The sequence below is a fragment of the Pan paniscus genome, chromosome 16 (assembly GCF_029289425.2).
Source record: "Pan paniscus chromosome 16, NHGRI_mPanPan1-v2.0_pri, whole genome shotgun sequence".
NCBI classification, from domain to species: Eukaryota; Metazoa; Chordata; class Mammalia; order Primates; family Hominidae; genus Pan; species Pan paniscus.
Genome location: NC_073265.2, coordinates 74,442,992 through 74,470,082, shown reverse-complemented (window position 1 = coordinate 74,470,082; position 27,091 = coordinate 74,442,992). Strand labels below are relative to the sequence as shown.

Genomic DNA, 27,091 nt, shown 5'->3' with positions numbered 1-27,091 from the left:
GTCTAGACTGTCTGGTTGATGGCCCAGAGGTCTTATGCCAGTCAATATGACCTATCTGGTTTCTTCACAGGCAGTATTGGGGTGTTATAAGGGGACATCGAGGGTTCAAGGAGCCCATCCTTGATGAGGCTTTCAATTATAGGTTTCAGGCTTATTCTGCCTTCTAAAGGAATAGGGTATTGCTTTCTTCTTACTATTTCTCCAGGGGTTTTTAACTTTATATGTATAGGGGGCATTTGGAGTTTTCCCCAATTTCCTTCCCTTGCCCAAACATCAGGATGAATGTATGTTTTCTTCTGCAGTGGCGAGCAGGTTTAATGAAGTATAGAATCCTTCTGAGCCAATACGTAAACCTATACCTAATTTTAACATTAAGTCTCTTCCTAATAGATTAGTTCCTGGAATTAACAAAAATTCAACATTAGCTGAGCAGTTTTTACATCTAATTTCTGTTTCTTCTAAAATTTTTCGTTTGATTCCCTCTCCTTTTACCCCTGAGACTACAAGCTCCTCTGAGGACCAGGTTATATTGTGGGGAAGGTAACAAACAGGAGCAGGCTGCTCCTGAGTCTACTAAAAAGGTCGTAAGCTCAGATTTGGGTCCCACTTGTAAATTTATCAAGGGCTCTTGGTGGGATTCAAGGTAAAAGAGAGAGAGCCCCTAACCCCCTATTCCTCCTCAAAGGTCGTAAGTGGGACGACTTCTCTTTCTGATTTTAATTCGGGACAATACCTCTTGAAGTGGCCTACTTTCTCACAATTGAAGCATTGATTCTGTCTCATTTATTTTTGGGTTTCTCGGCTTTGCCTCCTTACGTTCTTTATATGGCTTAGGAAGTGGGGGCCTAGGATCTTTATAGGTTTTGGCTCTCGGGAGGCTTTGTTTGGGAGTGTGTGGGTCTCCGGGTAACAGAGAGTAATACTGGTGTGTTTTATCCTTTGGGGCCCCTTGTTGGAAGGTGGATAACATCGTTTTCATTTTTTCTTTTTGCTTCTCCTCATCCCTCCTTACACACACTTTTTGAGCTTCTCTAAGAAGTTCGTTCATGGGACGGTCGTTCCAATTTTCTATCTTTTGTAATTTCCTTGTGATATCTGGCTGTTAGTAACAAAATGAAGCTTTAACATTCACTGCCTAAGAGGATCTTCTAAATCTAGAACAGCATATTTTCTCATTTGTTCTTTCAAGCTGTCTAAAAGTTCGATAGGCCCTTCATCTTTCCTTTGTTGTATGTCGAATGCTCGAGTAAGATTTTGGGTTCAGAGTACTGACTCCTGAATCCCTTTTATTATCATTTCCCTAAGTTCTTGCATATCCTCTTCAGTGGGCTGCGTTATTATTGTCCCACCGGGGGTCTTGGTTGGGGAATTTTTGATCTGCTGCATGAATGTGTTTTGGCCAGGAGGGTGTTCATGTTCCCAGGCTACCATAGCAGCTCTACAGATCATGCTTCTTTCTTCCCCTGAGAAAAGGATGCCTAGGATGGACATTAACTCAGCCCAAGTATATATAACTGTGGTCCTAGAAATTGGTTAATTTGATCTGCTGTTCCACAGGAGTTGTCTAATAGTGCGGCTTGAACTCTGTTTTTAGGTTTTGGACCTCCGAGCTGGTTAAAGGAGCATTTACAAAGCGAATACTTCCTCCACCTAGGGACACCTGTCTTAAGGGGAAGAGAGGTGGAGCTAATTCTCCCGAGGTAGAGGGGAAGGGGAAGTTCTGAATATCCCTTTTACATTGCTCTATCTCACATTGAAATCCTTTCAGGGAAGAGTACTTAGGGTGGTAGTGAGCAGGCTCTTGGGACGATTCCCAGGAGGCAGGGTTATACAGAGGGGGAACAATGTGGGTAGGAGAAGGGTCTGGGACAACTGCCTCTGCTTGAGGGGGAGGGAGGTTAGGGTTAGGGGTATTGGACGGAGGAAGGCGGTGGAGGAGGTTCCATGTGTTGGTGAGCTGTCTAGGAACAGGGACCTTATCTTTCTCAGAGGAGTTAATTTCTGACTTGCTTTTCAGGATTGATTCCTGAGTCCAAATGAAACAACAATATTTTATCATTTGCTGCTTTTTCTTGTATTGAGTCCTTTCATTCTCTTTCCAATATTTTAGCATAAGCCGTAGGGGACTATCAGGAGGAATGTTATTGTCAACTTGTACAAAGGAAAGAAACAAACCTTGATTCAGGAGCCTAGGACTTTTTCTTTGGTTTGCCCTCCTGGGACAGATTACCTTTCCAAATTGAATTTGTGGAGGAGCATTGGGAAATATCAGAACTGTCATATTAAGCACCTAAGTGGTACTTTTAATAGAGGAGTTATTCAGAAATTATACTAGGCAGATAGAGAGGGTAAGGAGGCCTCAGTAAGGCTTTCGCTTTTAATAGAAACAACTCCAGAAACATTTCTTTTTCTTTTCTTTTTATCTTTTTTTTGGAGACGGAGTCTCGCTCTGTCACCCAGGCTGGAGTGCAGTGGTGTGATCTCAGCTCACTGCAGCCTCTGCCTCCCAGGTTCAAGTGAATCTCCTGCCTCAGCCTCCTGAGTAGCTGGGACTACAGGCTGCCAAGCTTTGATATGCAAATACCAGCGCTTAGAAACTGTGTCCATTCAACATGGTGATTGCCACCCTCTTCTTCTAGTCACCACCTCAAGGTGACACCTCCAGATGACCCCACGTGTGCAGGACAACATGGTGACCTACATTTGCATATTAAAAGGCTAGGGTGAGAGGGCCACGTTTTTCTCGGGCTGCATGAATGACATGCCTGGTCAAACCAATGCCCTGGTCCCTGTGCAAATCAGACACCACCTCCTCCAGCCTCCCAATATAACCAAGTACTGTTCTGCCACACACGGGGCTTTTTCTCTGTTCGGAGCCCCCCTTTTTCTGTACAGCGGGGAGCCTTTCTTCTTTCTTGCCTATTAAACTTTCTGCTCCTTAAAACCACTCCTGTGTGTCCATGTCTTTTAACTGACGTGACACAAAGGACCCCGATGTTTCTCCAGTCATCAGAGCCATATCACTTTGAGTCCAGAGGAATTATTGTTTTCATTTATCTGAATTTATAATATAGAGTCAAATTCCTAGTGGTTATCCTCTCTCATCCCCATTTTTATAGGCTTCCTTGAAAGGAACAGGTATATGAAGAGGAGACAGGTTTCCCTTAGTATCTTGATTTTTTTTTGGTGGGAGTCGGGGGAGTTAAACTTACTTAGACCTGGTAAAGGGCAGTATTTGATACATGTCAGCTAGTTTAGGGTTAGGGAATTGAGTTGAATGGAGATAGTCACTGCCAAATGTAAAGCATGACTGGAGAGCCAGAGTGATGAAGCCAGGGTCCCTTTCTCCAGATCCTTTGTAACAGTGTTATGTGATCTCTTCTAGAAGATCGTTCTGAAAGATAATGCCAACTCGGAACCTAGGAAACCATCCAGTGGGTTTCTGCAGCTTAGGTGTTTCAAATCCTCATCAGCACGTTTGTTTTCTCTGCCTCAGTTTGCTTACAATGATGTTCTCAGTAGCTGTAATTGCTGTCTGTCTTTGAATACTTAAGCATTTTATTTTAGCTCACAGGGGTATGTATGCATTTTTCTTTTACCAAGTGTTAGAACTTTGACTCTGCTTTTGTGGGCTCTGGGTTAGCAACTTGGTTGTTTAGTTGTAAAATGATTAGGGAAAACCGTGTGTGTGTGTGTGTGTGTGTGTGTGTATGTATGTGTATGTGTATTTTAAGTTTCTTTTGTTGTCAGAGCACTTCGAATTTTATGTGGAAATTCTGTCAGTTTACTTGATTCTCCACCCCACAGTTATTGAACAGGAAAGTGTGAAGGTAACGCGTCCCATAACCAGCCTTCAGAAGAATTACAGCTGCTGTATCTCTGAACTTTCAAGAAGTTTGTGCATCAATTTTCAAAAAATTATGAAATCCCTGAAGATAGCTGTGTTCTACATTTGGAAAGATACAAAAACTGAACCTTCTAGCGGGCAGTTTTGCTTGCTGGTGCTTGAGATAGAGCCACACACTGGTCTCAGTGGATTTGTGGAGAAAAGTAGGTACAGAAAGTTATTTCTAAATAAGACCAAAAAATCCTTTTCTTAAGCAGTGACAGGTAAAGAGGTTGTCTTGGCTAACCTTGAATTGTGTTGCCCTTGATAGAGACAGTTTTATGGTGGGGATGGTAGTGATGATAAACTTGTTGGAAATTTGTCCACCTATAGTAACCTTTGTGGTAGCTGTCACAGACAACTTCATCCTCACAGGCCCTAAAATTACTATAAAACTAATAGAATGGAGGAGAAACAAAGGACCTGAATAATTAGATGCTTGGATAATTGTTCTGTGTTTTCATAACAAGTGAAAAAGAGCAGTGTTAGAAGTACTTAAACATTCCATGTAAGGAACACTGCCTGAATTTATATTGTGATTTTAGAGCATCATTCACTGTTTAAAAACAGGCATATTGTAGGTAATATTTTAAAGACAATAAAGCTTAACCTTATCAAAATTACAAAATGTAAAGCATACGATTGAAAAATATTAATGCATAGGTTTAAATATTGGTCATCATTTTAGATGTCTTTCAAAGTAGGTTGTCTCTTAAATATTAAACTGAACAAACATTGAACTTGTTGTAGAGTTTGTGCTCAAGGTTAAGTTTCCTGGGGTGATGGATATTTTATAATATGGATAACAAAAAGTTCTTATTTTAAGAAATTTAGAAAGTTTTTAGGCAAAGCTAGAAAATAATACCAATAATTCCACCACTCAGAATGTACCACTGTCAGAATTTTGTATCTTTCAGTCATCTGCTCATCTCTTTTCTCCTTTGCTTGTATGTGTTCCCTCTCCCTTAAAAAATCAGATTTTTTTTGGCCGGGTGCGGTGGCTCACGCCTGTAATCCCAGCACTTTGGGAGGCCGAGGCGGGCGGATCACGAGGTCAGGAGATCGAGACCATCCTGGCTAACACGGTGAAACCCCGTCTCTACTAAAAATAGAAAAAATTAGCCGGGCATGGTGGCGGGCGCCTGTAGTCCCAGCTGTTCGGGAGGCTGAGGCAGGAGAATGGCGTGAACCCGGGAGGCGGAGCTTGCAGTGAGCCGAGATCGCGCCACTGCACTCCAGCCTGGGCGACAGAGCGAGACTCCGTCTCAAAAAAAAAAAAAATCAGATTTTTTTTTATAATCTGCATTTTCACTCAACAATATTGTAGATCTGTGTCATAAGTTACTCCTCTACAGTGCCTTCAGTTATTGTGTGCTTTGTGTTGGATAACTATACCATCTAGTCTTTCGTGTTTCCTGGTACTGACTACATAAGGGTGAGAGAGAGAGAGAGAGAGAGAGAGAGAGTGTGTGTGTGTATTTTTTTCCTACCTTAACTAATGCTTTGGACATCAACAGGTAGAGCTAAATCCTTGAAACCTTCCAAGTGGTGGCTTTCAGTTATTGCTGAATTGGTTTTTGGAGATGGAACAAATTATATTGTATGGAAACTTTTTTTTTTTTTTTTGAGACAAAGTCTCACCTTGTCGCCCAGGCTGGAGAGCAATGGCATGATCTTGGCTCACTACAATCTCTGCCTCCCAGGTTCAAGTGATTCTCTTGCCTCAGCCTCCCGAGTAGTTGGGATTACAGGTGCTTGCCACCATGCCCAGCTGATTTTTGTGTTTTTACTAGAGATGGGGTTTCATCATGTTGGCCAGGCTTGTCTCGAACTCCTGACCTCAGGTGATCCACTCACCTTGGCCTCCCAAAGTACTGGGATTACAGGCATAAGCCACCATACCCAGCCTTTTTTTCTTCTAGGTACCAGCTTTTATTTATCAGATTGGTAAAAATGTTAGAAAGTGTGCAATGAAATGGGCATTCTCACAGTCGTGGCAGAAAGTATAATTATCTTTGACTTTCTAGAAAGCAGTCTGGCATTCTAGAAACTTGCCTAACGTCTTCCCATTTAGGCAAGATGAATTCTCACTACCCGTAGGTGGCCAACCTTGTCCTCGTGATTCCATATCTTCCAGAAAGAGAGGTCTAGTCTCAGGGAAAACCCAGATTTTCTTGGCTTAGCCCACCTGACAGCTAATCACTGGAAATGAGGTGGGCCGGTAGAGTCCTTTGGTCAGGTTTTGTGTCAAGAGAGGAATGTGGAAAGATGGGAGGGAGGTAGCAAAACTGGCCTCAATGGAACTATGTAAGTTAACATAGAATGACAAAGGAATGTTTCTTCCAGGGAAGAAATTCTAGGGAAGGAAGAAAGTGGAGGGGAAGGCAGCAGTTCTCAAAGTTTTGGGGTCAGGATTCCTTTACACTCTTAAAAGTATATTGAGGGCCCAAGGAGCTTTTGTGTATGTAGGTTATATCTATTGGTATTTATCACTAGAAATTAAATCAGAAATACTTAAAATATTCCTTAAAAGCTCACCAAATTTTGTTATAAATGCTTTTATGAAAAGAAAATTTCTAAACCCAAAGTAGTACAATCTTACACCTTTTGCAAATTTCGTTGATGTTTGATATGTCATTTGCACCTGCATTCAATTTATTGTGTGATATTTGCTTGAAAAAATGTGAACAAAGAACAATCTCATACAGATAGGCATTTTAGATCCTTATGGATATTTATTTTTTTATTTTTTTTTTATTTTTGAGATGGGGTCTTTCTCTGTCTCCCAGGCTGGAATGCAGTGCTATGATCACGGCTCACTGGAGCCTCATTCTCTGGGGACTCAGGTGCTCCTCCCACCTCAGCCTCCAGAGTAGCTGGGACTACAGGTGTGTACTACTCCACCTAGCTAATTTTTTGTATTTTTTGTAGAGACAGGGTTTTGCCAAATATATTTGTTTCATGTTAACAGTTTTCTTGGCCAGGCTTGGTGGCTCACGCCTGTAATCCCAGCACTTTGGGAGGCCGAGGCAGGCAGATCTCTTGAGGTCAGGAGTTCGAGACCAGCCTGGCCGACATGGTGAAATCCTGTGTCTACTAAAAAAAATACAAAAAATTAGCTGGGCATGGTGGCTCATGCCTGTAATTGCAGCTACTCAGGAGGCTGAGGCAGGAGAATCGCTTGAACCCGGGAGGGAAAGGCTGCAGTGAACCAAGATTCCGCCACTGTACTCCAGCCTGGGCAAAAGAGAGAGACTCTGTCTCAAAGAAACGTTTTCTTAAAATGCATTGGCTGTATTTCATATATAGCAAGGAGATGTAGAGACACTAATTGGGCAGTTTGTGGACTTGGGCAGGACTTTTCCAAGTCACTGCTGAAGGACTGGTTCAGATGGGGCTATTTTGGGGAGATCCTCTAATGTCACTATCTGAGGTCATTTTTCTGAGTGATTCAGTTTCCTGAGAGGAATCCTCTCGACTTTTCCTGGGAGAGTGTATGTCTGGCTGCAGCATTCCAGCATCCAAGTGGGAAAGGGGCTTGGCGTGTTTCTTACCCTTCAATGTGTAGACTTTTGCTTGTCCCCTTTTCTCTGTAGGTCCTTCTGCCTTGGGCCTTCATGTATGTCCACCGTTCCTGGGCCAGAGCCTCCTGGTTCACCCTCTCCAGGGAGTGATTCCTGGCCCTCTGCTGGGTGGCAGGTGGCCGTCACTTGGCTACTCAGGGTTGGGGAGGGGATCTAGGGTCTGATCAGTTCTTACAGACTTTCAGCCCTACTGTCTTCAGCCCTCCTGGCCGTAAGGCCCTGAGGAGTCCCTGAAAACTCAGTTCCTGAGCCTTTTCGGGCTTCTGCTTCTGGGTGGTTCCCCCCTGCAGGAATCTGACTCTCAGCTTTCATCACTCTAGCAAGTCAGCTACTGCCTGGCCATCTGCTTCCCAGCTTCCAGAATCTTGTTGACATCCTTCATGACTCATCATCACCCCTTATGGATTTATGCCTTGTTTATTTCCTCTACTGTCATTATAGTGGAGTCTTGGAAGGAAGCAGTGATAAATCTGTCTGCTCAATGTGCCATGTTTTTCTAGAAGTGCACTCACTGTGGGGATTAAGCAGGGATGTGACCAGGTCCATTAGGGATGTAAGAGCAAGGATACTGGCCTCCAGTGGAAGAGGGATTACTGGGGTGGGGGGTGGGATTGGAAGCAGAGAAGAGTTTTGTTTGGTGGTTAAGAACCTAGACTGGCCTGTCCAAGAGGGTTGACCTGAAGAACTCTAAGAACCTTTCCGGGCTGACAGGTGCTTTATGGGACCTTGGGGAGAGGTCACAGCATTTTGCCAGTGTCAACTTGGACCTGGGTGGGGAGGAGGGGAGGCCCTGGTCCCTGGTTTCCTCAAAGCCAGCATTTCTACAGGGAGAGAGGCAGGCTAGGTAACATGTGGGGTCCTTCACTTCACCCCATGGACACCCCATGCAGTGACTCCATGACCAGATCCCAGGGGTGGCCAGGGGAGCGGGCCCACATGTCTCTCCTGTCAGTGGTGGGCAGCTCTTTGCAGTCTTGAGGTGAGAGTGAAGCTTCTGACCGGAGTCACCTACTGTCTGCTTTGACCTCTTGTGGGACTGCCCAGCTCTGCTATAGTTAGCTTAAGGAGGGGCATGGAGGGGAAGGGCTGATGGTTTTGGGGATCCGGGTGTGTCGGCAGTGCAGAGAACCTGGCAGTCAGCCTGCCAGAGGAAGGAAGGGCTGGCTGACGGCCACCTTGAGTTTCTGACTCCCAAGATAGCACCTGGGCCTGATTCTGGCAGTGGATTCTGTGAGGGTCACCTCATGCTCCCAACTTCTCCCATACATCCAGGGTGGGCTGAGAGGTGGTTGCGGCTTCAGCTGCCCAGCAGCAGGCCTGCAGAAGCCACATGTGCAGCGAGTCAGCACTGGGGCAGCCAGGAAACAAAAGGGCTCGGCTGCAGCCCAGGGACTGTTGGTGCCGGGATGAGGTGCATTGGACCCCTCAGCCTCTGGGTCAGAGGACCCCCTGGCTGGGATGGGTGAGCCCCCAGTCTACCTCCTCGAGCCACGGAATGATGGCGGGAAGGAGGGAGCCCAGGGCCAGCTGACCCCACCACCCCCGGCTGACACTCTGCCCCGGGTGCAGGCCCAGGGAGGCTCAGGGAGCCCCAAGCCGCAGGAGAACTTGGGACACTCCTTTTTCCCTGCCAGGCCTCACTGCCATGGTTTTGAACTTGTATGTGGGGTGAAGTATTTGAGGCCAGGCTCGCGGTTGAATGGGAGGAGCCCTGCACTGGGGGTAGCCCAGTGAGTAGACACAGCCTGGTGCAGGCAGCCTGGGCCTGGCTCCAGATCCTGGCCATCACGTCCCTCTTGCGCGACCCGGGACAAGTGACGTATGGGCCCTGAGTGCATGAGGGGAGATGATGGTAGAGTCTGCCCAGGATGTTGTGAGGAGCAAATGAGAGGGTATGCCCCCAGCACCCTGGACCAGCCTGGCACGTGGTCATCTTGGGCACTAGGACTGCATCCAGCAGCTGCTCATCTGCCAACGCCCATGTTAGAGGATCTGTTTCCAGCCAGCATGGGCAGTCTGAGTGATTCCAGGAGGATTCCAGGGTTCTCAGTAGAAGTCTGGTCACCTTGGCTTTCTTCTCCGCAGCTCTGGGCAGAGTCAGGGGCCTGTCACTGGCCAGGGGACTTAGGAGACCACACAGACCACCCACCCCACCCTGGGTCTCCCAGCTGCCAGGCCCCCTCCTCTGAAATCTGGGCTTCGGGATTCCATGGTCTGATCCACCCTCCCAGCCTCTCTCCACACCTGTCTTCAGCACTCTTGGCCCTGTTTCCTGACCCTTTCGTGTTCTCCCAGCCTCTCCACATCTCGGAGTGTCTCTTTCTCTCCCTGCTGGACTCCAGGATCCATCACCTTTGCCCTTCTTCCTTGTGCGACCCCCTGCCTGTCCCAGTCAGGACTGTATGCTCATCCCAGCCATCTGGCCTGGCACCACCTACCCTGAGTCCACGCAGACTGGAGAACTGGAGGGATTTTGCCTCCCCATCTCCCCTGCCTGGCTAGAGGCCCCAGGTCCCATGGGTCCTGCCTCCTTCCATGCTTCTGCCCAAGTCGTGGCTGCCTGGGTCATCCCCAGCCCCGCATGTCTGCATGGCTCAATTCTCCCCAGCCACTGCTGCCCCCCAGAGGGCCCCAAACCTTCCTCCAGGACAGCAGTGAGCTGTGGGCAGGCTGGTCAGCATGCCAGGGCACTCCTGCTGCTAAGCCGTTGTAGTGGCCGCCTAAGGTCCAGCAGGTACAGCAGGCTGGTCACTGGTCCCAGAAGCAATAGCATGCCTGAGGGCTGTACAGAGTGAGGCAGGGGCAGAAGCAGGTGCCAGCCGGACCTGGGCCACCCTCCCCAGGGCCCCGGACTCCATGCTCGCTGCCTCGTGGTGGTTCTGGGCAGCCTTGTCTTCACCACACCGCAGCAGCAGGAGCGTGTGGTGGACACAGATGGCACCTGCTCGTGTCTGCCAGTTTCCCCGCCACCGCTGCCAGGGAATGCCAGCTGGAGGAAGGCAGGAGTAGATAGGGTATGACAGAGGCTGGAGGCCAGCCCTGTTGGGGAGTGGGGGAAACAGGGGACAGGCACGGATGCCCTAGGCTCTCTCCCAGGGGAGGGGCTGCTTTCCAGACCTTGCCCTTCCACAGATGACCCGAGGTCTCTGCCTGGGTGGGGCCGTCAGAGGCTCTGTTGTGTCAACTGTGATGTGATGTTCTCCGGATCCTTGTCGGGCCTGGCTCCAGGGTCTGGGCTCAGACACGGAGGCTGCAGGGTCGGAGAGCAGGGCCACATGAGGGTTTGGCGGTCCAGGAGGCCTTCTGAGGGAAGGGCCCTGGCAGCGTGTGCAGAGGCCTGGGATTGGGGTTGGGGTTGTTTAGCCAGCTGGAGTGCCCAGGAGGTGAGATGAGAGAGGCTGGGAGGGCCTGTGCTACTGGCTGCAGGTGGAGGATCGGCTGAGCCGAGCGGGGAGGCTGGAGTTTCCTACAGTTGTAGGGCTCTGTGCCCCCTCCCACCTCTCCTCCTCTCCTGGCCCCACCGAGGCTTCTCCGATGGGTCTCACAGGCTGCGCCCCCCTCCATCCTCCCGTCCCATCTCTAGCCATGTGTGGAGCCTGTGCCTGGATGACCCGCCTGCCAAGGACATCATTGACTTCCCATCAATGCTGCCTGGGGTCCTCTATGATGTGAGCCACCAGTGCCGCCTCCAGTACGGGGCCTACTCTGCCTTCTGCGAGGACATGGATGTGAGTGGGGCTGGTGTGGGTGTGGGGGTGTGGGGACCTGGCAGGAGGGCTTAGGGGACAGCTTTCACCAGCCTGTGGATGCCAGCCTGGGAGCAACCTCGTCTGGGCTGGGCTACGCCCCTGAGTGACACTGTGAGACGTCAAGTGGCCTGTGGGAGAGGCCAGGGATGGGCGGCCACAGACCCAGCTCTGAATTCTGGGTCAACCGTGGACCGACTGTGACCCTTCGGGCAAGTCCCTTCGCCTCTCTGGAGCTGGCTCATAAGAGGGAAAAGGAACCCCTGTGGGGAGGGTCTATTTATCCTGGCGAAGATTGCCTGAAGTGATCTTCTAACAGGAGCGTTTCCAGAGGAGGGGCTGGGCCGGGAGAGGTGTGGACAGCTGGGGACCGCTCTGAGCAGTGCAGCCCCGGGCGCCCCACACCACCACGTGGTCTGGGGAGGAAGGTGGGAGCAGACACACAAGAAGGGACCTCTGGGGGTCTGTGGGCCCCTGCCATGTGGAGGGGTGCCCAGGGACCCTTGGGGACGGGGTGGCGGCAGGGTGGGTGGCGGCACTGGGGAGGGGGTGAGGCTATGGCCCATGCCCTCCTCCTCACAGAATGTCTGCCACACACTCTGGTGCTCTGTGGGGACCACCTGTCACTCCAAGCTGGATGCAGCCGTGGACGGCACCCGGTGTGGGGAGAATAAGGTAGGCGACGTTCCCAGTCCCGGCAGTGGATGTGTGAGAGGCCAGACCTCCTGCTGTGACCGGGCCCTGGAGTCAGCCCCGGCTCACAGAGAGCCCCATGCTCTCTGCAGCCCAAGCCCCCGTCTGCGAAGTGGAGGCATTGGGGCCAGGGCTTGATTCCATGATTCTACAGGGTGTCTTCAGCTGAGTCAGCACGTGGGCTGTTTTACTCCCTGCTCAGCGCCTCCATGTGGCCTGGGTCACAGATGATTGTGATGATTGCGAGGGGGCCTCTCTCACCTTCCATCCTTCCCCTCTGTGCCTTTCGCAGCCTTCCCACCCACCTTGTTCTCACTAGGGTGAGGATGACTGATAGGCTTGGGGGTGGGGTGGCTCTACCTCCGTCTGTCTCGGTAGTGGTGTCTCAATGGGGAGTGCATACCTGTGGGCTTCCAGCCCGAGGCCATGGATGGTGGCTGGTCTGGCTGGAGCGCCTGGTCCATCTGCTCACGGAGCTGTGGCGTGGGCATACAGAGAGCCAAGCAGCAGTGCCTGCAGCCTATGTGAGTGTGGGGCCCAGGGTGCCCTGGGCAATGGGACAGAGGGACCCAGGCAGTCAGCCGATTGCAGGAGCTTGGCTCTGTCCCAGCCCCTGGCTCTTAGAAGTGTCCTCATAATGGTCAGTCTGAGTGTCCAGGCCACCTTGAGTCACTTTCAAGGAGTGTTCTGAGGGCTGACAGGGTCCCCACTGCCGACCCCTTTGCAGAGAGGGGGACACTGAGGCCCAGAGACTGGAGAGACTCAGCAGAGGCCACGTGGCAAAGCAGCTGCTGGCTGGAAGGAGGCAGGAGAGGGCAGTGGGGAAGAGCATGGGCCCTGGACCTTAGATGGCTCAGGGTTCGAATCCCCTCTTCACCCCTTCTCTGGGCCTCCATTTCCCCACCTGTATAATAGCAGTGCCCATCCAGTAAAGTCGTAGTCAGGGGCAAATGCAGTTTATGCAGGCCATCCCCTCAGCCCTGCAGCTCATCTGTAGTGGGCACTCAGCAGGAGGGGCTTGGTGGCCTCAGAGGCACAACAAGGGTCTGAGATGAGATGGAGCAGCTGGGAGGATGGGACAGCACTGAAGGGGTGGCCTGAGGTGAGTGACTTCACCTCTCTGGATCTCTGTTCCCCATCTAAATGGGGGGGCGCAGGGGGTGTGAAGATCTGGTGAGAAGCAGAGGCCAGTGGTACTGTAGACCGAGGCACTACCCGGCTGATCTTCACTTCAGGAGGCCACCCGGGGCAGGCATGGGGTTCACAGCCAGCCCCACCCAGGGCCCTGTGCTTACCCAAGACTGGCCTGTGCCCCTCCCTGCCTCCTGGCCTCCAGGTCTGAGCTGGGTGGGGGCCAGCGACCCTGGCCTAAATGTGGAGGATTTCAGGAGCTGTGCTCCGTCAGACCTTTCAGCTGGCTGGGGCTCTGGGCGCTTCCTTTAGACCCAGGCTGGGGGTACTGCCACCAGGAGGAAGGCTGAGGACTCAAGGGCTCGTTAGGATGCTGGTGTCATGGGCTGGAGACTGGGAGTAGTCCCTCCAGCCAGTGCCAGTGATGCCTGCAGCTTGTCCCAGCTTCTCAACAGCCCTCTGCAGGGGCAGCCCCAACCCCACTTTATACATGAGGAAACTGAGGCCCAGAGGGTGGCCGAAGACTTGTCCACGATCACACAGCAGGTTGGGGGCAGAGCTCAGGCTTCCTGCTGCCACCTCCCCACAGGTCCTTACAGACAGGGAGGGTGTGTCTGGGCCACAGGGTGGGCAACCCAAGGGAGGGGAGCAGCGTGCACAAAGCTGGGCAGCAGGGATCTTGGGGTGTGGGTGCAGGAGGAAGCTGCTTGCTCTGGGCTGTGGCCATGCAGTAGCACTCACTGGGCCCTCACTGGGGTCCACCCCGGTTCTCCCCACAGGCCCAAATACAAAGGCAGATACTGTGTGGGTAAGCGGAAGCGCTTCCGCCTCTGCAACCTGCAGGCCTGCCCCGCTGGCCACCCCTCCTTCCGCCACGTCCAGTGCAGCCACTTTGACGCTATGCTCTACAAGGGCCAGCTGCACACATGGGTGCCCATGGTCAATGACGGTGAGTGCTGCCTCCCATGGAAACATTGAGACTCAGAGGGCGGCGAGCGGGGTGTGGGTCCAAGGTTACCCTGTGATGCAAGCAGGAGACCCAGTCTCCACCCCAAGCCTGGGCCACTCCCACTGTCCCCTGGGGCTGCTGCTCGCCCCTAGCTCCCCAGTCTGCAGCCTTGCAGATAGCTACCAGCCCAGCCGGAGCCTCCAGCATGTTTGTGCTGCTTGGGAGCCTCCAGCCTGCCATGGATGTGTGTCACGGAGGGGTCTTCCTGGTGGCCTCCATACTCCTGCTCCAGCTGCTGCTGATGACTCTTCTACTTGGGCCCCCAGTGAACCCCTGTGAGCTGCACTGCCGGCCCGCGAATGAGTACTTTGCCGAGAAGCTGCGGGACGCCGTGGTTGATGGCACCCCCTGCTACCAGGTCCGAGCCAGCCGGGACCTCTGCATCAACGGCATCTGTAAGGTGTGCCTGGTTAGGAAGAGGCTCTCCCAGCACTGCCTGCCCCCAGCCCCACTGGCGGGCCCCAGGTTCTCTCCTGGTCCTCCTCGGGCCACCCTCCCCATGCTCTACCATCGGGCTTCCCAGCCCCTACCCTCTATGACCTCTAAGGCAAAGCCCCTACCACGCCTCCTGGCACTGGAGACCCCCCCCAGTCAGGCCTCGCCCCACTGCGTCTCCTTGGATGCCTGCACCAGCACCGCCCCAGCCAGGAAACCGGAGCCCAGGCAGTGGCTTGACCTCTTGCTGGCTGGCTGACCCCAGGCAGTGGTTTGCTCCCTGATAGAGGGGTTAAATGAGGTGGCACAGGTGACATGAAGGGCTCTGAGCCCCGAAGAGTAGCCCTCAGTGTTTGGTAACAATTTATATTCTTATTTTTAATAACAACGATGGCCTCTCCTCTTTGCCCATGTCTCCAGCCACCTACTTGTCCTTGCTTCTTGCCCTCTAAACCACTGGGGTATCAAGGCCTGGGCTCCGAGGAGGACCAGGAGGGAGGTGCCAACCCCCAGTGCCTTTGACGTTGAAATTCCCTGCACGCGCTGCTCAGGAGCCCGTGGCGTGTCAGATCCCCTGCCTGCCCGCAGGCTTTGCGGAACTCTTCCCTTCTCTTGTCTCTTGTGATGCTCATGACATGCCTTTAAGGGAGGGGTGGGTCTCCCTGTCTCACATCTGAGGAAACTATGAGGCTCAGGGAGGTAGAGAAGTTCACCTGGGTCAGAGGCACAGCTAGGGTGGGGCAGGGCCGGAGAGAGGCCTCCCGACCCCCACTCCCAGCTTTCTTCTCCTGACCCTGGCTGGCCCCCGGTGCTGGGGCCACAGAGGGCTGGCCGCCAGCACCAGGGGCCTCCCCTCCTCGTGTGTTGCAGAACGTGGGGCTGTGACTTTGAGATTGACTCTGGCGCTATGGAGGACCGTTGTGGCGTGTGCCACGGCAACGGCTCCACCTGCCACACCGTGAGTAGGACCTTCCAGGAGGCCGAGGGCCTGGGTATGGGGTGGGACCACTGTGGGGAGGGGTGTGCTCTTCACCTGGTGGCCCCTTCCCCATCTCCCCCGGGCCCCTGTCCTTGGCCTCGTGGCCCCCACCCAGCCTAGAAATGGCTAAGCAGGGAGGGCTTGCTGGGGTGGATTCTTGCAGGAGTCAGGGGACCCCTGGCCCACATGCAGAGACCTGTCCCCATGGGGAGTCTTCCTGTCCCAGAGACCCCAGGCAGGGCCACCCCGACTTGTGTGTGGCCCCTGGGCCTTTCAAAGAATGGTCGTCTCCTCCTGAATCTTCTGAGACCCCAGCTCCATGCCCTCACCTCTGGTCTGTTTTGCACATGTTGCTGAAGTACTGACTGTGTGCTAGGTGATGAGGACATGCAGGTGAAGCGCTCAGTCCTGAAGGGGAACAGAACCTTCTGGTGTGATCAATGCAGTGGAGGGAGGCCCAGAGGGCTGTGGGAGCATTGAGGAAGAAGGTCCTGGCCTGGGGAAGTCAGGGAAGGTTTCCTGTAGGAGGCGGAAGTTGAGCTGAATCATAAAACTCAGAAGAGATGGAATGGGCATTCCAAATGGAGGAAAGAGCTTGCGCCAGAGCCCTGGAGGCAAGAAGGGAAGGCAGGGCCCACTATGGGGCCTTGAGTGCCAGGCTGAGAAGCTTAGATTTCATCCCAGAGATGCAGTGCAGTGTGGTGGATAAAGCACTGGCCCTGGAGGCTGCTTATATTGCAGCAGGACGCTCATGCACGTTACTCTCCCTGTCTGCCTCACTTTGCTCATCTGTAAAACGGGGATAACAATAGTACCATGCTATAGGGCCGTTACCCATGAGCTTACACATGTGAAGTGCTGAGAGTCGTGCGCGGCACGTGATGGGTGTGATGGAAGTGAATGAATAAAAGCAGGCCGCGTGGGGATGAGGAGGGTGTCCCAGGAGAAAGGCCTGGGCACTTTGGTTTTTTTTAGAAAGAGAATGCCAGCCGGCCCTTAGAGTAGGGGATGGATCCAGCCTTATGATGAGACCAGTTTAGGTCCCCAAGAGAGGAGTGACGGGGCATGGCCACGGGGTCAGGATTTATGGCACCTCCGCAAGGTTTTGGTGACCCATGACCGATCCGAGCAATTTGGGGAGCTCAGACTTTAAAGCTAATGGCGAAATCTTTGGCATCAGCAGGCGGAGGCAAGTGGGGAGAGATGTGAGGGGAGCAGGTGGGGATAAGCAAGCTTCTCACCCTGGGCACAACCCTTGCCTGACAGGGTATGTGGACGTGGGGCTGATCCCAGCCAGCACACGTGAGGTCCGCATCCAGGAGCTGGCTGAGGCTGCCAACTTCCTGGCACTGCAGAGCGAGGACCCGGAGAAGTACTTCCTCAATGGTGGCTGGACCATCCAGTAGAACGGGGACTACCAGGTGGCAGGGACCACCGTCACATACGCACGCAGGGGCAACTGGGAGAACCTCACGTCCCCGGGTCCCACCAAGGAGCCTGTCTGGAACCAGGTGCCTGCCTCCCGAGGCCCAGGCGGGGGGAGCAGAGGCGGAGTCCCCAGGCCCAGCACCTCCCATGGTAGGTCTCGTCCTGGAGGAGTGAGCCCTGGGTTAGTCACAGAGCCTGGCTCTGAGCCAGACCCTCCTGCTGAGGCCTCTACCTCGGTTTCCCCATCTTTAAAATGGCCCAACTGTGTAGCTGCAGTTCACAGAGGTGGCTGGGGTCAGCTCCTTTAAGACTGGGTGGATGGAGAAGACACCTCGTGCTCACGGGCCCCCGCCTGCCCACCCAGCTGCTGTTCCAGGAGAGCAACCCTGGGGTGCACTACGAGTACACCATCCACGGGGAGGCAGGTGGCCACGGCGAGGTCCCGCCGCCCGAGTTCTCCTGGCACTATGGGCCCTGGACCAAGTGTACAGTCACCTGCGGCAGAGGTGAGAAGTGGGGCAGGCACAGCCCCGCCAGCAGGGGCTTCATCTCTGGACAGGGACACTGGCTTCAGCTCCCAGCTCACTGCTGGGCCACCATGGGTTTAGAAGTTTGCTTCTCTGAGCCTCAGTTCCCCATCTGTGAGATGAGGCTAGCAACCGCCCCATGCCCCAGGCCCACTGGGAGGGTAAATGGATGAGGCAGGTGGGTGCTGGCTCGCGGCGTGTACTCAGTGTGCTGCAGCTCTTGGCGTTCTCCCTCCAGTGGACACAGCTCCCCCTTGATTTTGTCCTTGCTCGGCTCCGGCAGGTTTTGTGCCTGCATTTCTGCTGCGTCCCGGAGACCAGTCCAGTGGCCCCTCACCACACTGACTTATTTCCCTGAACTGTTTATGAAAAGTAGGGCAATTTCATTAACTCCGACTCTTCCTCCCCATATTTCCCTCAGTCTCCCCCCATGCTCCTCAGTCTCCCCTCTCTGTCTCTTTGTCTCCTCCCCACTGCTCCTCAGTCTCCCCTCTGCCCCTCCGTCTCCTCCCATACTCCTCAGTCTCCCCCCATGCCTCTCAGTCTCCCCCCATACCCCTCAGTCTCCCCCCAATATCCCTCAGTTTCCCTCTGGCCCTCGAGTACCCCTGCCACGCCCCTCAGTCTTCCTCCCCTGGCTCGGTCTCCCCCGCCATTCCTTGGTCTCCCCCTAGCCCCCCAGTCCCCACCCGACGCCCCTTGGTCTTCCTCCCCCTGCTCGGTCTGCCCTGCTGTTCCTCGATCTCCCCACACCTCAGTCTCCCGCTTTGTCTCTTAGTCCTCCCCTTTCCCCCTCAGTCTTCCCATCGTTGACACTCAGTATCCTCAGGGTCTCAGAATCGGGAATCTGAGATACAGACATTTGAGCATTCCTTCAAATGCTATTATGATGACAAAGTGAAAATGGAGAACTGGGCAGATACCTTCCAAAGCTAGGAAACCCATTTTATCTAATACAGCTGTCTTTATTTTATTTTATTTTATTTTATTTTGTTTTATTTTATTTTATTTGAGATGGAGTCTCACTCTGTCGCCCAGGCTGGAGTGCAGTGGCGCGATCTCGGCTCACTGCAGCCTCCGCCTCCCAGGTTCCAGCAATTCTCCTTCCTCAGCCTCCCGAGTAGCTGGGATTTACAGGCACGCACCACCATGCCTGGCTAATTTTTTATTAGTGGTAGAGATGGGGTTTCACCATGTTGGCCAGGCTGGTCTTGAACTGCTGACCTCAGGTGATTCGCCCGCCTTGGCCTCCCATAGTGCTGGGATTAGAGGCGTGAGCCACTGTGCCTGGCCTAATACAGGTGTCTTTAATTGGACAAACGTGAAAACCAACAAATACATTTGCAGCACTAGACATTTGGGGAATTGTCTTTCAGCAAATTGGCTGCTTTGCAGGTGGACCACTTAGGAGCGTCTGCAGAGGCAAGTGCCCTGTGGTGGCTGGAACAGACAGGGGTTCTTTGTCTCAGGCAGGAAGTCCCAGGTGCACAGTCCAAGCTGGCGGGACCTGGAGCTGACTGGCCCTCAGCCACACCATCCTTGCCATAGCAGCCTCCCCTCTACTCCTGCTTGCCACAGATGGTGTCCTCCCTTCCAGGGCTCTTGCAGTGTTCTAGGCAAGAAGAAGGAGAGAGGAAAGGGCTGACTCCCAGCGAGGGACTTGTGCCTTTTTCTCCTGAGCCAGGACTGTGTCCCAGACCCCCCTAGTTGCAAGGGAGCGGCAGTGGGGTGTGTTTTCAGCAGGTCCCACTGCTGCCTTGAATAAAATCAGACTCTGTTGGTGAGGAAAGAGGGGGATGGATGTGGGACTGGCAGCTCAGGGGAGGGACAACTTACTCTCGGGACCACGGGGCAGGGGGTGGAGCAGAGAAGGCAGAGCCACCAGCAGACGGGGTCCTGCAGCTGGGCCTCAACAGGCAGTATGGAAGTGAGTGTCCAAGGTGAGGAACGTGGCTGTGCAAGGTCCCCAGGTTGGACAGTGGCAGAGGATGTAAAGGACTGGAGCAGTGCCAAGGCTGGTGTGGGGATGGAGAGCAGGGGCTGTCCATTGATGCCCCATTTCTTGTCCAGACATTCTCTGAGCCATTGGGAAGGGTGTGGATGGTGGGACCGTGTGTCAGTGGCCCCTGGACACACTGGGCCCTGAAGGCTCAGGCAGCGGCTCCTCCAGCCATGAGCTCTTCAATGAGGCTGACTTCATCCTGCGCCACCTGGCCGCATGCCCTTCACCCGCCTCATCACCCAAGCCAACCCCAGGAAGGAGCAGAGGGAGCTGGTCTTTCATTCTCTTCCCAAGGCTGAAGCCCCAGCCCCCGGTCACCCCTCACTCCAGCCTGGGCCACCCTGGACACTTATGGTCCTCCTCTTTGGGTCCCTGGCTGTGGTAATAGGCCTCAGGTCACGTTCAGTTTCCCTGAGGGGAAGGTGGCAGGAGCCACGGCTGGGTTTGCATGCTAGCAGCAGCTGGCATGGATCGAGCTCTTCGGATGTGCCGGGCACGGGCCGAGCCTGCACATGCAAGAACACATGCAGTCCTCCCTCCAGGACATGGCAGAGGCAGGATTGTCGCTCCCACTTCACAGAGGAGGACGCTGAGGTTCAGAGAGGCCAAATGAGCTGCCCAGGCATCTCAGCTAGGATGCAGAGGGTCTGGGCACCCAACCCACTAAACCTCCACACTCTGCCACCCCTCCAGGGGCAGTCAGAGGGGAAGCTACATAGGAGAGGGGGTGGGTGAGAACCAGGAGGACAGCAAGGAGGCGACGGTGGAGGTCTGCCTTCATCCTGACATGGGCAGTAAGGCATCCTGACATGGGCAGTAAGGCGCTGTTCTGGGAGGGTTCTGGCAGAGAGGGTGTCTTTGGGTCTTGGGCGGTGGGCACCTGGGTGCCAGTCCCAGGCTGAGCGCCATGGCCCCTAGGTGTGCAGAGGCAGAGTGTGTACTGCTCGGAGCGGCAGGCAGGGCCCGTGGACGAGCAGCACTGTGACCCCCTGGGCCGGCCCGATGACTGCCAGAGGAAGTGCAGCCAGCCGCCCTGCCCTGCCAGGTGAGCCCGCCCCCATCCCCCACCAACTCCCCACCCCCAGGCATCCTGGGTCTGCCACAGGCCCCTACATCTGGGTCCCCGGAGGCCCTGGGGAGGAGCAGAGGGAGCCGGGCTTTCATTCTCTTCCCAAGGCTGAAGCCCCAACCCCCGGTCACCCCTCACCCCAGCCTGGGCCAGCCTGGACACGTATGGTCCTCCTCTTTGGGTCCCTGGATGTGGAAATAGGCCTCAGGTCATGCTCAGTTTCCCTGAGGGGAGGGTGGCAGGAGTGGAGGGGCTGTGCCTTGTCACCAGACTTTGAGGGCAGGACACTTACCTGAGCTTGGAGCTCTGGAGAATCATCCACTGGCTTCTGGCACTGTCCAAACCCCGAGGTCCTGGAAACCCAGCCTGGCCCTCCCTGCTGGTGAGCCTGCCAATGCCACCTGTCTGATGCCATACTGATGAGACCTGTGTGCCCTCAGCAGGTGGTGGGCAGGTGAGTGGCAGCTGTGCTCCAGCTCCTGCGGGCCTGGGGGCCTCTCCTGCCAGGCTGTGCTCTGCATCTGCAGCGTGGGGCTGGATGAGCAGAGCGCCCTGAAGCCACCCGCCTGTGAACACCTTCCCTGGCCCCCTACTGAAACCCCTTGCAACCACCACGTGCCCTGTCCAGCCACCTAGGCTGTGGGGAACTGGTCTCAGGTGAGTGTGGGATGGGAGGGGGCCCGCCTCCAGCTCCACCCTTGGTCTTCAGCTACGGGGAGGCAGACAGCCTTCCTGGAGACCTTGTGGGTGGGAGGGAACCTGGGCATTCCAGGGTCCAGCCCCTGACTCTAAAGCCTCAGGGATCAGGAAGCCCCTGGCAAGCATGGCCACAGTCATGGCCTTGAGCTGGGAAGGGCCAGAGAGGGCGGGCTGGGGTCTCTGCCACTCTGACATCAGGCAGTGGACAGGTTACCCAGCCTTGCCCCAGTGTCCCCTGGCAGCCTGCCTCCCAGGCTAAGCCCCTCACCCTGGCTTCCCCGCAGTGCTCAGTGACATATGAGGAAGGGACTCAGCACCGAAATGTCCTCTGCATCAGTGACACCGGTGTCCCCTGTGACGAGGCCCAGCAGCCAGCCAGCGAAGTCACCTGCTCTCTGCCACCCTGTCGGTGGCCCCTGGACACACTGGGCCCTGAAGGCTGAGGCAGCGGCTCCTCCAGCCACGAGCTCTTCAATGAGGCTGACTTCATCCCGCGCCACCTGGCCCCACGCCCTTCACCCGCCTCATCACCCAAGCCAGGCACCATGGGCAACGCCATTGAGGAGGAGGCTCCAGAGCTGGACCTGCCGGGGCCCGTGTTTGTGGACGACTTCTACTACGACTACAATTTCATCAGCTTCCACGAGGATCTGTCCTACGGGCCCTCTGAGGAGCCCAATCTAGACCTGGCGGGGACAGGGGATCAGACGCCCCCACCACACAGCCGTCCTGCTGCGCCCTCCACGGGTAGCCCCGTGCCTGCCACAGAGCCTCCTGCAGCCAAGGAGGAAGGGGCACCGGGACCTTGGTCCCCGAGCCCTTGGCCTAGTCAGGCCGGCCGCTCCCCACCCCCACCCTCAGAGCAGACCCCTGGGAACCCTTTGATCAATTTCCTGCCTGAGGAAGACACCCCCATAGGGGCCCCAGATCTTGGGCTCCCCAGCCTGCCCTGGCCCAGGGTTTCCACTGATGGCCTGCAGACGCCTGCCGCCCCTGAGAGCCAAAATGATTTCCCAGTTGGCAAGGACAGCCAGAGCCAGCTGCCCTCTCCATGGCAGGACAGGACCAATGAGGTTTTCAAATGATGAGGAACCCGAGGGCTGCGGAGCACCCCACCTGCCCCCGAGACCCAGCCCCACGCTGCCCACTTTGTACCCGGTCAGCAGCACCCACTCCTCTCCTAGTCCTGACGTGGCGGAGCTGTGGACAGGAGGGACAGTAGCCTGGGAGTCAGCTCTGGAGGGTGGCCTGGGGCCTGTGGATAGTGAACTGTGGCCCACTGTTGGGGTGGCTTCTCTCCCTCCTCCTCCCATAGCCCCTCTGCCAGAGATGAAGGGCAAGGACAGTCCCCTGGAGCCGGGGACTCCCACCTTCCCAACCCCAGGACCAGGCTTATGGGACCTTCAGACTGTGGCAGTGTGGGGGACCTTCCTCCCCACAACCCTGACTGGCCTCGGGCACACGCCTGAGCCTGCCCTGAACCCAGGACCCAAGGGTCAGCCTGAGTCCCTCAGCCCTGAGGTGCCCCTGAGCTCTAGGCTGCTGTCCACGCCAGCTTGGGACAGCCCTGCCAACAGCCACAGAGTCCCTGAGACCCAGCCGCTGGCTCCCAGCCTGGCTGAAGCGGGGCCCCCCGCGGACCCGCTGGTTGTCAGGAATGCCAGCTGACAAGTGGGAAACTGGAGCGAGGCAAGTGGTGTGGGCTGGGCGGGCAGGGAGTTTGCGTGGGACCTTGGTGGCTGTTTCCTCATCTGAAAATGAGCAGAGTGGGACACAGGCGCCGTCTGTCTCGCCTTCCTTGGGGCGGGGGTTCCCAGGATTAGGGGAATGAGGGGACCTGGGGCCCATTCCTGGGCAGCACAGGGGGCCTCAGGGAAGGCAGGGGCAGGCACACTCTGGCAGCACAGCATGCCCCAGGATGGAGCTGGCTCAGACAGCTGCGCAGTGGGGAGGGTCCCTGTGTGGCCGCCAGGCCCAGTCCTGCCCAACAGGCAGCAGCTTCCCTGAGGCTCTGCCTGGCTCCTCCAGGCTGGACTCAGCCCACTGCTACCTGGCTCTGCCCTCAGTGGCTCCACCCTCCTTTGGCAGTGACCTGCAGACGTCTGAGCTGCATGAAAGAAGCTGGCTAGTGCCCCCTCCCTGGGTCCCCAGATGGTCGCTGCAGGAGAAGCAAGCTTCTGCTCAGATTCCTAATTTTGGGGTGGGAAGGGGCAGGCTGAAGCCCACAGGGCCTGTTTTGCGCGGGGATAGCCAGCGATTTGGCTGCTGGTACCAGGACCCAGCCTTCCTTCCCTGGTGCCTCTGGGAAGCGACGAGGCTGGTCAGGATAGCTGGTCAGGGGTGCCCACAGGGTCTCCTCCCCCGAACCTCTGCACCAATGACACTGGAACACAGGCCCTTTGTCCCATGTGAGCAGGGACGGCTGCTTGCTGGGGGGATTTGACTTTTCATTCTCATGGTCTTCCTGGGAGGTGGGTGGAGGAGCCTATTTTGCAAATAAGGAAACTGAGGCCCAGAAGAGGGTCCCTGTCTTGCTGAGGTCTTGCTAGCCTAGGTGGGTAGTTTCCTGGCTGTGGAGGCCTGGCGAGGATGGGATCTGCCTGGCTTTCACGGGTCTGTGCCCCGTAGTGCTCCACCACCTGTGGCCTGGGTGCCCTCTGGAGGCCGGTGCGCTGTAGCTCCAGCCGGGATGAGGACTGCGACCCTGCTGGCCGGCCCCAGCCTGCCCGCCGCTGCCACCTGTGGCCCTGTGCCACCTGGCACTCAGGCAACTGGAGTAAGGTGCATGAGGATGGAGCCAGGACAGGCATCCCCAGGGCATGGGGTGGAGCACTGGTTCCCCACGGCCTGTGTTCCGAGAGCGGCAGGGAAGGGGAGGGCTCCAGGCTGCATGTCTACATGCCTGATCGCACCGGATTCCGAATCTCTTGGGAGTCATCTCATCTTTGTCTGGCTTGACCTGTCTCCTTTCCTCTGTATCTTTGACCCCATCTGGACTTGTTCCTCCCTTTCTCTGTCTGTCCCAGCCCATGGCAGCCCCTGGCCATGCCACCTTTGGCCTGGGGCCTGCCAGCCTTGGCCTCTCGCTGGGGCTCTTCAGGGATTTGCCCCCAGCTGGGGCGTGGGTCTGATGCCTTTCCTGCCACATGCCTCACGGGGTCATGCCTGTGGGCCTGCACGTGGGGATGTGTCCACACAAGTCTCTCGGTCCCCAGTGCTCCCACAGCTGTGGCAGAGGTTCCTCAGTGTGGGACATGCAGCATGTGGACACATGGGACCTCCGGCCACTGTGGCCCTTCCATTGTCAGCCTGGACCTGCCAAGCTGCCTGTGCACTGGCCCTGCGGGGCCCAGCCCTGCCTCAGCTGGTACATGTCTTCCTGGAGGGAGGTGAGGCCTGGGCGTTGAGTTGGGGGGAGGGGACACCCTCAGACCCTGGCTGTGCCCTGACTCCTTCCCTGCCCACCCAGTGCTCCGAGGCCTGTGGCGGTGGTGAGCAGCAGCGTCTGGTGACCTGCCCAGAGCCAGACCTCTGCGAGGAGGCACTGAGACCCAACACCACCCGGCCCTGCAACACCCACCCCTGCACACAGTGGGTGGTGGGGCCCTGGGGCCAGGTGAGCCAGGCTGTGGGGGGGAGCAGGGAGCAAGTGCTTGGTAGTGCCTGGTCAGTCCTGGGTTGGGTGAAGGAGCTGTGGAGTGTGTGCTGTGAGCCAGGCTCTCTGTGGCCCCTGCACATGCAGCAGTCAGTGGACGAAGCCCTGCCGTGCTGGTGCTCACACCTGACAGGGAGAAACAGACAAGGAAAGGGCACGTGTGCTGTGATGTCAGGGAAGGCCTTCCGAGGAGGGGTCTGGGGTCGAGACCCGAGGGAGGAGTCAGTGATGCCAAGGACAGGGATCGAGGGGACAGCAGGTGTGAAGTCTGAGGCAGGAATGATGAGCTTGGGGAGATCAGGGAGCCCAGCAAAGGCCAGCGGCAGAAGGGGGCAGAAGAGGGGCCTCAGATGGGCAGGACACCTTCTGCTGGGCCTGTTTGCAACTGAGGGGTTCAGAAATGTCAGATTTGGGCCCTGAGCTGGGTCCGGGAGTCAGCTGGGCCAGCGTTTGAGTCTTTGTCCGACTGGCTGCTGAGTGACTCTGGGCAGGTTGCTTTGCTTTGCTGGGTCAGTTTTCTCATCTGTAAAATTGGGACGGTTTTGGGAGAGGAGGGTCAGGAGGATTAAATGGAGGAACGCAACAAAGCACAGGGCCGGGCACAGCACGACACTGGCACAGACTCAGCACATGTTTAGGGCTTTCAGACCTGCACCTGTTAACAACAAAGCCTGGCGGGCTGGGCCCCGGCTGTGAAATTGTCTCCACCCCTCCTGCCCATGGGCTGCGGCAGGTCCTCTGCCCTGTCCCTCGGGCACAGCGGTGTCTCGCCCACGTCTCTGCTCACTGCTGCATCAGGGCTCCATCCCGGGGCCCCTGCCCAGGCCTCTCAGGCATGTCCCGTGTGAGGGGCTCACTGCCCTGCCGCCCCAAGGGCTGTCCCATGGTTCTCATGCCCCTTCCCTCTGCAGCAGCCGATCCCACAAGTGAGAGTGGGGTTCCAGCACCAAGTGGGCTCTAGGAATGGGAACAGGTCCTCCAGGAGGCACTGAGAGGGCGGCTGGGAGCAGGGGCAGGCCAGTCAGGCACAGGGCGCAGGGACAGCTTCCCAGAGGAGGTGTCCCTGCCCCCACTGCTAGGGCTGGCCCTGGAGACACTCATTCCTCCCCTGCTCCCCCCAGTGCTCAGGCCCCTGTGGTGGTGGCATCCAGTGGTCACACACTGGTCAAGTGTGTCAACACCCAGACGGGGCTACCCGAGGAAGACAGTGACCAGTGTGGCCATGAGGCCTGGCCTTGTGAGCTCCCGGCTGTGTGGCACCGAGGATTGTGAGCCCGTCGAGCCTCCCCGTGAGTCCCCCGACCCCAAGCTCTCTGCTGAAGTGAGGTGGGGCGGGAAGGGTGATGGGGAAATTGGGTCTTCAAACCATTGCACCCACGGCACCGGCTGGCTCCATCTGTAGTCTGGGCTCATGAGCCACTGGAAAATCCTGATGCCACAGGATCCCATGCTGGAGGCTGGGCTGTGCTGGGAGTCAGTCAAGAGGAGTCCCAGCTACACAACATCCCGCAGGCAGCTTTCTGACCTCCGGTGAGTAGAGGGAGTGGCCTTGGCCCCTGATTTGCTGTGTGAACCTGGGTAAGCTCTTTCCCCTCTGGGTCTCAGTCTTCCCACAGTGAGACCAGGGATGTCCCTGAAGCTGTGTGAAAACTGGGCCTGGGTGAGTCCCTGTCCCCTCCCCAGCCCTGGCCTGTCCATTCCCTGGCCAGAGGACTGCCTAGAGTGAGCAATGGAACCACAGGAAGGGCCTCCCTTCCAGGGTCCTGCTAATCCCAGTGGTGGGGGGTTTCCTGGCCAGCTGGGTCCTGGTGGAAGGGCCTGAGCTAGAGGTGGTTCTGGATATCCCACCCCCCTGCCTCCAACACACACACACACACACACACACACACACTCTCACACTCACAGACTTCCTGCAGCCCCAGCTGCTCTCAGCAGTGCTGAGGGCAGGAAATGGGGTGGCCCTGGAGTGTCACCTGGGCTCCCCTCACCAGCTGTGTGGCCTTGGGCTCCATTTCCCTCTCAGGGCCTTCATGTGCTGAATAAAGGGGCTGCCAAGCCCCATCCTTGCATAAGTGAGGTCTGGGCATGAAGGGCGCAGCACTGCGTGGGGATCCAGGTGGTGCTCAGGGAAGGCGGCTTTTACCCCTTCCCCAAAGCCACTGTCATCCCCAATTGCAAGGTCAGGGAGAGGGCCTGGGGCTGACCCTGCCAGTCTAAGGAATCCAGGAGCTGTGGCCTGAAGAGCTGC

The 27,091-nt window shown here is 56.0% G+C and overlaps 1 protein-coding gene across 1 annotated transcript in view; it reads left to right on the top strand.

The window, feature by feature from the left end:
- LOC134729057 (A disintegrin and metalloproteinase with thrombospondin motifs 7-like) overlaps positions 1 to 27,091 on the top strand; it is a 52,167-nt gene that overhangs the window by 22,885 nt on the left and 2,191 nt on the right. Inside the window, 18 exon segments of the mRNA XM_063596506.1 lie at positions 11,054 to 11,198; positions 11,799 to 11,891; positions 12,288 to 12,433; positions 13,820 to 13,989; positions 14,316 to 14,451; positions 15,355 to 15,476; positions 16,730 to 16,974; positions 17,256 to 17,397; positions 20,339 to 20,465; positions 20,933 to 21,146; positions 21,473 to 22,269; positions 22,271 to 22,877; positions 23,817 to 23,969; positions 24,404 to 24,577; positions 24,658 to 24,804; positions 25,965 to 25,997; positions 25,999 to 26,079; positions 26,081 to 26,132. Coding sequence (XP_063452576.1) covers positions 11,054 to 11,198; positions 11,799 to 11,891; positions 12,288 to 12,433; positions 13,820 to 13,989; positions 14,316 to 14,451; positions 15,355 to 15,476; positions 16,730 to 16,974; positions 17,256 to 17,397; positions 20,339 to 20,465; positions 20,933 to 21,146; positions 21,473 to 22,269; positions 22,271 to 22,877; positions 23,817 to 23,969; positions 24,404 to 24,577; positions 24,658 to 24,804; positions 25,965 to 25,997; positions 25,999 to 26,079; positions 26,081 to 26,132 — 3,584 coding nt within the window.